The sequence below is a fragment of the Pipistrellus hanaki genome (assembly GCF_964339955.1).
Source record: "Pipistrellus hanaki genome assembly, chromosome: 6".
Taxonomy (NCBI): Eukaryota; Metazoa; Chordata; class Mammalia; order Chiroptera; family Vespertilionidae; genus Pipistrellus; species Pipistrellus hanaki.
Genome location: NC_140508.1, coordinates 84796236 through 84805456, shown reverse-complemented (window position 1 = coordinate 84805456; position 9221 = coordinate 84796236). Strand labels below are relative to the sequence as shown.

Genomic DNA, 9221 nt, shown 5'->3' with positions numbered 1-9221 from the left:
AATGGGGATATGTAGAAAAAATATTAAAAGTACATATATATATATGTATATATGAAATTTATATATATGAAATTTCATATATATATATGAAATTTCTGACAGCAATCTATCACACACTCAGTAAGGCCTTCAATAAGTGTATAAGGAATGGGACTTTGGACCCTGGTGATTCAAGGTGCTACACTCTTTGAGGGCTTCCTGAACAGACCTATGAGCATCGATCATCTTATTACCATCACAGCTATCTGGGCTTCAGTTTCTGCTAGGTCTGCATGGGCAAAGTCATCTAAGCAAAGGTGGATGGAAGCTATAATTTAAGATGTTATTTGCTTATTCCAATTATAATGCTGTTGTCACATTTAAATTTAGGCTCTGAATTTCCTTTCTTCTCTACTATTATCCAGAGCAAGATGGCACACTATCTGCTTTAAACGTTCTGTAGGTACAAAAGAGATTCTGCAGGAATATTTAAAACAAAGTTTCCTCACCCCTTGCCAGAACTGGCCCAGAATTCAAATGAGGTAACATCTATTAGGGCAGGGAGGCCACATACTACCACTCTGCTCTGAGCTGGTTAGTGCAAACTGGGAGTGTGCTGTGTCGACTAGTGGGCCACACTCGGTAAGAGGGATACTCACAAATCAGAGTACAGGACAACTGATTCAAAACTGCTGCACTGAGACAGGGTCAAAGGACGGTTAGCCTGAAGAGGACCTTCACAAGAGCAGGAAGTTACATGATCTCTGCCGTCCGAAGATTCAGGCAATGGTTTCCCTGGCTCTGTCCACTGAAAAGGCCTATGACCAAACTAGTAGCAATGAACACCCCCAGGGCCCAGATTGTGGTTGCTAAATGTCATTTCCAAATGAAAATCAGCAGGGCTCCTAGCCGAAACCGGTTTGGCTCAATGGATAGAGTGTCGGCTTGGGGACTGAAGGGTCCCGGGTTCGATTCCGGTCAAGGGCATGTACCTTGGTTGTGGGCATATCCCCAGTGGGGGGTGTGCAAGAGGCAGCTGATCGATGACTCTCTCCCATCGATGTTTCTAACTCTCTATCTCTCTCCCTTCCTCTCTGTACAAAATCAATAAAAAAATATATTAAAAAAAAGAAAAAAGAAAATCAGCAGGGCTCCTTAGAGAAATGGAAATTCCAGGTATGGGACTAAAAAGATGAGCCTGGACTGCATTAATAAACTCACTTTAAACTCTAAATAACAAACAAACAACAAAAAACAAAAAAATGATGAACCTGGAAATCTTACCATAGGAGTCAAGAAAGCTGCAAAGATTATTAGGGCAGTTTCAGAACTCAGGAGGCAACCCACTGACCAAAGATCCAAAAGATTCGATCAGTAAGAACTGCAATGGATTGAAAGATTATGGCCGAACAGCTCAGTGGATGTAGACAAAGATCAATGGCTGCCACTATGACAAAACCAGATGCCTAAATAGAAACCCTATAAATTAAGGAGGTTTAAGATGTCTTTTGTAGTTACCTAATGAACTATCTTCAGCTGTAATGTCTAGGATTTCTTTCCCAGTTATCTGGCGAAGTGGGCAGGAACGTAGATAGTTAAAGCTGCATGAGTATAGGGGAGGTTTGTACTATTCTCTAGCTGGTGTTTTAAATTTGTTGTTAGTAGTAACAATAATGTATTAAACATTACACTCAAGGCTATTTATGAATGACTAAAGTACAGTCAAACCTCATTTCCAGAACATCTCCCATCTCAAACAATTCACTTTCCAACTGGACAAATCTTTCATGCTGATACCTGTATGGTCAGTCACGTATATCTCAGGCTACGAAGGCGAGAATGGGGGAGTATGAGCGTTTACAGCTGTTACCATCTCAAGTTATTGTGTGTGAATATTTTTTTTTTTGCTTTTGTTGTTGCTTATTATTAAATTTTCATTTTTTACTGAACATTTCACTTGCTTTTTAAATTTTCATTTATACTTAATATCCTTCTTGTTGTATTGTGTTTTACAGATTAAACAATACATCAGATATGTACTGTATTAAGGAAGGTTAAAAAAGGGCATCATGCCGAAACCGGTTTTGCTCAGTGGATAGAGCATAGGTCTGTGGAATAAAAGGTCCCAGGTTCGATCCTGGTCAAGGGCATGTACCTTGGTTGCGGACACATCTCCAGTGGGGGGTGTGCAAGAGGCAGCTGGTCAATGTTTCTCTCTCATTGATGTTTCTAGCTCTGTATCCCTCTCCCTTCCTCTCTGTAAAAATTCAATAAAATGTAAAAAAAAAAGGGCATAATTTAGGGGTCTAGAATGGGTTAATTCAATTTACATTATTTCTAATGGTTTTCAAAAAGCCTTCCGGAATGAATTAGGTTGGTGAAGTGAGTTTCCACTGTAGCAGTGGATACTAAGACCTGGGCACCATACTCCACCTCTATGCCTATCTTTTTCTCAATGGGCCAGAGCATTTGACTATTCCGTCTGTATTTTAATAAAGGCAGCTACTAATTAACTAGCGGCTGTGCCAAGCCCTTTGATAATAGCACTCACTCCACAACATTAGAAGGTACTGTTTTACAGATTGAGGACATGGCTTCCTTTCTATTGCATATCCCTCACATCTAAGTAAAGCTGCTTCCAGCTCCCTTCTTGGCCCTGTGCTAGGGACATCACCTTCAGGGGCGGGAGCCATGCAGCGATCAGGGGAAGGCGACACCCCCATCACACCTCTGCTGTTTTAACCTTCCTTGTATACAGTACATATCTGATGTATTGTTTAATCTGTAAATAAACACACTACAACAAAAAGGATACTAAGAATAAATGAAAATTTAACTAAAAAGCAAGTGAAATGTTCAGTAAAAAAATGAAAATAAGCAACAAAAGCAAAAAAACATATTCACACACAACCTGAGATGGTAACAGCTGTAAACATTCACACTCACGCATTCTCACCTTTGTAACCCTAGGTACAGGTGTGTGACTACAGGTCACATACAGGGATCGGCATCTAAGGTTGTGACATCCCCCAAGGGATCCCGTATTGCAGGGGCAGTTCTCAGGTGATACACGCCAGAACCGGGCTCCTTCCTCTCTGGTTCTGAACCACAGCGCCTGTCCCCTGGTAGTTATGTGTGTCATGAGCTCTGACAGCTTGTGTCATAGCTACTGGCTGGCGGCTTAGGCTTTTATATATCTGAACTGTCATGGGAAATGTCCTAACCGCTACAATATAAAAATGGGCAAAACTGTAAAAATAGGACAGGACTAATACAAAAAAGATTTAGTAATTTTAATCCTTCCCAATAGCTAGCAAATGTTAATCCTTACCACTTCAAGGATGACACTTAAGCACAAAATAGGCCAATGACTCAGCTGATCCCCAAATCATTTCTGGGGAACTGAAAACGAGATCCTTTCTATCATGGTCAAGTCAGAAATAGCAGCTCTAATTCTAGGGGCGAATTTGGCACTAAGTGGGAATACACAAGAAAGCCAAAACAAGCCTTTCCCTTGGTAAGCATTTTATTGAGGAGATTAAGCATAAAATAGGTTAACAAAGTGGAAGATACCAAAGATGAAAGATGGTAACACAGGAGCAGTAGGACTCAAACTGGCCATAAAGGCACTATGGTGTCAATGAACAGTCTGGTAAAATAAAGGGGAATCCAGATGTTGCCCACTTCTCTTCTGCTAACAGCTTAACAGCCACAGATCACTATATGGCATGATGTAGACTGTTGGACTCAACTTACAAGTTGGCAAGAAACTAATCATTTTATCAGTCAACTCTGTTCTCAAGTGGACCAATGCTATAGTGTGCAGCTATCTAATGATGGAGGTCCATAAGGTATGGAATAAGACTAGATTTTTAATAAGCTGGTCTTTGCCATTACCATAAAAACTTATGAGTGCAGGAATTTACCTATATCCACTGTGGGCCAGCTAACAATGTGGACAAAGCTGCCTATTATACCATGTAATATTAACATGAGGATGTTGCATACTCTTAAGAGTCAAATTTCACCGTATAGCACCCCCCCCCCCCTCCTTCTAAAAGTATTTGTTCTTTTTCTAAAAACAAGAAAACTTTGGTCAAAGTCAAGTCTTTAACTTGTCTTTACACACCAAATTCTGAAAAGCAGTGGAGGCTGCCTCAGTAACTTTTGTTCTTCCAAATCGGCAAAATAATGAACTATAATTATAGGTACCAGTTTCTTCTCTGAAATTCTGCAGTATATACTGAAAAACAAACAATCCAACCATTCCTTATAAAAACCTAAATTAAAAAGTACCAAAGAAAGTAAGGTTTCATTATTTAAAACTCATTAATTTAGGCAAAATTGCATAACAGGTTGACTATAAAATATTTTATTTTTAACCTAACTTGTTAAATGGGCAGATGCAATAACTTTGGCAAATTTGATTTAACAGAACAAAAATTTTCTTTATCGAAATTGAATAATTTATTGCTGGTCTGAGGCTTGCCTTGTTTTACATTTGAGTAGAATTTACATTGTTTCCACAAACAGATTATCAATATTAAAAGGAATTAATAGCAACCTATTCAATAAGGCAATCATCTTGGTAGCAAACTTTTATTGAAATCTTACATAACTCAGGCTTTATAAAAAGCCAACATAATTGAAAAATGGGTTCTCCCTCTAAAGCCTGAAAGTATCCAAAGCTTGAAACTGTTTAAATTTAAAAGTCTGCAAACAAAACAACAAAAACCCCTGCAGCAGATCCTGCTGAAATACTTAAAAAAAAAAAAATCTAAATGAGCTTAATCTTTACAAAAGTTATTTTAGCTCAAAAGCTATAAAATCAAAGTTATCTTAATTCTACAAAGAAGGGAGGAGGTCTTCATGCCACCATTTTAGAACCCCATCTTTCTCATCAAATTTGGCCACAAATCAAATTTCTGTGTGCCCTTGTTTTCAGGAGATTCCTCTTACAAAAGAGGCCAAGTACAAACATGGAAGAGTAACTGCCTAAGCAAGTAGGAAAGTGTTCCATAATAGTGTGCAAAGAACATAGAGTTCTGGGTTAATCTCTGGAACTTGATCTGGACCGTGACCTTGACTTTGAGTGAGATCTAGAACGAGATCTTGAAGCTCTTTTTGGTGGAGGGGACACAGAATGAGCCTTTGAGGGAGGAGCAGGTGGGGGAGATTTGGAACGAGACTGGCTCCTCGATCTAGACTTTGACTTTATATCACCTTTTCCATTTTCTTTGGGGGAACGAGATCGAGAACGAGACCTGCTTCGAGATTTCTCATACTCCTTAGACCTGCTCCGAGAGCGTGAGCGGGAGCCTCGATCAGACTTGGGCTTTGATTTGCTCTTTGATCTAGATTTCCTGCCTTTGGATCGAGAACGCGATCGACCTTTGCTCCGAGACCTGGATCTGAACAAGAAAAGCCAGATTTTTCTTTTAGTACCTCGCCAGAACACACAAATACTCCATAAACAAATACAGTGTCATCAAGATTATTATTTACCGGGAGCGGCTTTTTGAGACACTTCGAGATCTACTGCGGCTGCTCCTGCGACTCCTACTTCGTGATCTCCTTCTAGAACGTGACCTGTAAGAACCATAACAAAAACTTAATCTCAGTATATCTCAAGAGGTTTGTGCCACTTACAAAGAACAATAAAAAGACCAACACAAAATTCAAATCCACTGCCAAGACATCTGGAAAAGAACCTAATGAAGTAGCCAAAAACTGACCTAATTTCAATTAAGAAACTCATTTGAATTTTTCTTTGTTCTTAGGAAATATTATCCTCCTCTCTCCATTATTCTTCAAGTTACCTTGATCTGCTTCCAGAGTAAGACCGCCTATGGCTCGATCGTGCTTTATCTTCAATGAGCCTAATATTTCTGCCATTTATTTCTGTACCATCTAGTTTATCCAACGCCCGTTTCATGTCAGAGTAGGAGCGAAACTCAATAACTCCTTCATTTGTGCGTTCTTTGTGAGCATCCGCATAGGTTACTTCACCTGCTTGTCTCATGAAATCCTACAAAAAAGCAACAAGATAGGTCAGACCCAGAAATCTAAAGACCTACATACTATATCTGACTTTCAGGAATAAAGTTAAACAAGAGCCTACCTATCCTTTAAGCACCCCTATCACTTTTATTTCTAATTATAGCACATACCTTTAAATCTTGCCAACTGCAGCGACTAGAAAGATTTTCTACAATAAGCCTGAATTCTGTACGAACAGGTGGTCCGTATTTGTCTCTGCCAGAAGTTCTCCGACTGCTGTATCCACCTCCACCACCTTTATCACACGAAGAAAACGATTAGATGGTTTGTAATGATAGGGACACAAGTTTCTGAAAGTTAGTACAAACATATCAACTTTTATTTACTGGAGTAGGACTTTGCTATTATACTGCTAATCCTTTGATACAGTTGTGATTTGCCACAAATTAAATTAAGGGCAAGCCAAATAGACTAAATCCAACTAAACTTCTCCTACAATCTGTTAGAGAGTGACTGCTCCTTTATTCAATTTACCTCGCTAAGTTTTATTTTACAGAACATTGTAAAATATAAAACTTAACTGATTACATGCATTTCTACATTTTACAAAAATGTTTACTAGTTACACTAAGTACTTACATCACAGTGTGAGGTTTTTGGTGGTGGTTTGGCCACAAAACACGCAAGGTAACAGTCACCTAGTTCAGATTAACCAGTTTTGTCTAACCCTTGGAATCCTCACCATCACCCTGCGTCTAATGGCAAAAGGCTGCTGTCGTCATGGCTTCCGGTAAGGTCAGCCAAAGGGTCATAGGGCAAGGGTCACACAATGTATGGAAAAGCCAAGGCCAATCAGGAAAGGCAGTCATCTTAGCCTCAGTGGACACAGCCTCAGCCCCATTGGTCACTTTTAAATTGAAACATCAAGGACTTGTTAAAAAGTTTGAATTCAACATGCAACAATTTCAACATCAAACATTTAACATCACCACCCCCCACCTCCACCCAGTAACATGCCCCCATTAGTTCAAATGCAGCACTGCCGTAAAGCTTATTGAGCGCTACTGGTGGCGTATACACCACACTGGCTCGATAACAGTCTCTTCTTTGGCCCCCGCCAATTTTAGTGACTATCAGACCTGAACTTAAAGCCCCTCCCCCTTCCCCATCCCATCCCCGCCTCCGCCCCCTCCAAGCTAAGCCATCCCCATTCCTAGCTAACGCACTGACAGGTAAGCGAGGGGGTACAACAGATACGGCCGCCCCTCGCCCCCTCGGCGGGCAGGGCCCACGACAGTGCTGGCGGGGGCCCAGAGCAAGCCCCCCACGCCCCCCCTTAGCCAAGACACCCCAAGCACCCACCCTCTGCCCAAGGCCAGCCCCACACCACCCAGCCTCCGCGCTCCGGCGTCCCGGGCCCCGGGCCGGCGGCGGGCCGCCGGGCCACCCGAGTCAAGCGACCCCGCCCGCCGCGCCCGCCCGGGGCTCGGGAGGCCCCCCCCGCCCCCCCTAGGCCTGCGCCCGCCCCCGGGTCCCCCAGGGCGCGGAGCGCGCGGGGGCGGGACTCACTGCGGCTTCCGTAGCTGTAGCCGTCGCGGTCGCGGCGCGGGCCGCGGGCGTGCTCCACGATCACGCGCTCGCCGCACAGGTCCTTGCCGTTCAGCTCGTAAACGGCGTCGTCGGCGTCGCGGGAGTCCTCGAACTCCACGAAGCCGTACCTGGGGGCGCGGGCGGCGTCAGGCGGGCGGCGTCAGGGCGGCCGCGCACGCGCACGCCGCCCCGCCCCCGCCGCGCCGCGCCGCCGCCATCTTGGAGGCCGTGCGCCGCGGCGCAGCGGCCTGGGCCGCCTTTTTTCGTTTCGGGGGGCTGCTCCGCCGCCGCCGCGGGCCGCGAAGCGCGGTGGGGTGACGCAGGCGCCCGGGGTCACACTCACCCATTTTTGAGGTCTATCTCGAGGAGGCGGCCGTAGCCGCTGAAAAAGCGCTGGATGTCCTTCTCCCGGACGTGGTAGCTGAGGCGCCCTATGTAGACGCGCGGCATGTCCGTGGCGGGCGAGGGGCCCGAAGGCGGGCAGGCGGTCGGACGGCGAACCGCAAGGCAGGAGCCGCGGTACGGCTGCGGGGACGGCGAAACCCCCGACGCGCGCCTCTCACGGCAGCGGTGGCCAAGTCCAGCCACACAATGGTGCGCGCGCGCGCCAGGGTGACGCTATAAGGGCGGGCGGGCGGGGCGGGGCCCGGCGTGTGACGTCAGCGCGCAGCACGTCCCCGCCCGCCCCTTTCCCCGCCGGGGCCCCCGGCTCGAGGGGGACGGGTGCGGGCTGCGAGGACGTGCTCTCTCACGCGCTCCCAGGATCCCCTCCTCCCGGCTCTGTAAACGCAGCGCCCCGTCGTCCGGACGAGGACTTCCCTCCCGCTTTGTACCTCCCTAATACCGTCCTCCGAGTGGCTTTTTCGGGCCTGGCGCTTTGGAGGCAGGCTAGAGGACCCCCGCTTCTCATTGGTTCCCGCCGTTGTCATCATAGGTGTCTGGCCTCGGGATTGGCTCTTTAAAACGAGGCTGCGTATTGGAGCCGAGGATTGGTTCCCGCTCGGGTGGGGGGCGGGGAGAGGTGTGAGGGGGGCGGGGCAACGAGCTTATCTAACAGAATCCCAGGTTGGGAGTCGGCCGGGGCCGCGATCCGAGCAGTCGTCGCTCCGGTCGTGCATTTCGCCCAGTTTCGTTCGCTGCCATCACTAGTCTTCACGCCCTCCCTGAACGTTCCTCCGTTCCTTCTTTGGGTGTTTTTGGTTTGTTTTTTTGCACTGGCAGCTGGAGTCACCTGTCCATTGCGATGGACGTGGCAGTCCAGCGCTGGCCGTAGGCGTTCACAGAGGGAACGCGGTCAAGGCCCTGGGCCCAGGAAAGGAGCCAGACCTGGCAGCCCTCCCGCAGAGGCGTCATCCCCCCCCCCCCCCGCCCCATAGGGGGGTCCGTTCCCCAGTGCCAGGCCTCCCCCAATTCATTGGGAAGGCGCCTCGCCCACTAGCGGTGCCATCTGAAGCTGGATTAGTAGGTGAAGACCCCAGCGGAGTGAGTGTAAGTGGAGAGGCGAGACCCTGAGAACTCTGAGACCTACGTGCAGGAGAGAAACCTAGAGGGATGGGGGAGGGGGGTCCCTGAGCGCATGGTGTCACAGTTAGGAGAGGAGACCGCTGAGGCAGTACTGGCTGTTGTTGGGAATTTCCGTAAATTCCAGCTCT

General features: G+C 46.4%; 1 protein-coding gene across 1 annotated transcript; it reads right to left on the bottom strand.

Annotated features, from left to right (window-relative positions):
* Positions 1–4335: 4335 nt before the first annotated feature.
* Positions 4336–8183, bottom strand: SRSF6 (serine and arginine rich splicing factor 6). The gene is made up of 6 exons (XM_084887781.1): positions 7913–8183; positions 7549–7697; positions 6150–6274; positions 5799–6007; positions 5485–5568; positions 4336–5390 (listed from the first exon to the last, which is right to left on the bottom strand). The coding sequence occupies exons 1-6, from the start codon at positions 8017–8019 to the stop codon at positions 5030–5032; spliced, it is 1035 nt and encodes a 344-aa protein (XP_084743907.1). The 5' UTR covers positions 8020–8183; the 3' UTR covers positions 4336–5029.
* Positions 8184–9221: the final 1038 nt, after the last annotated feature.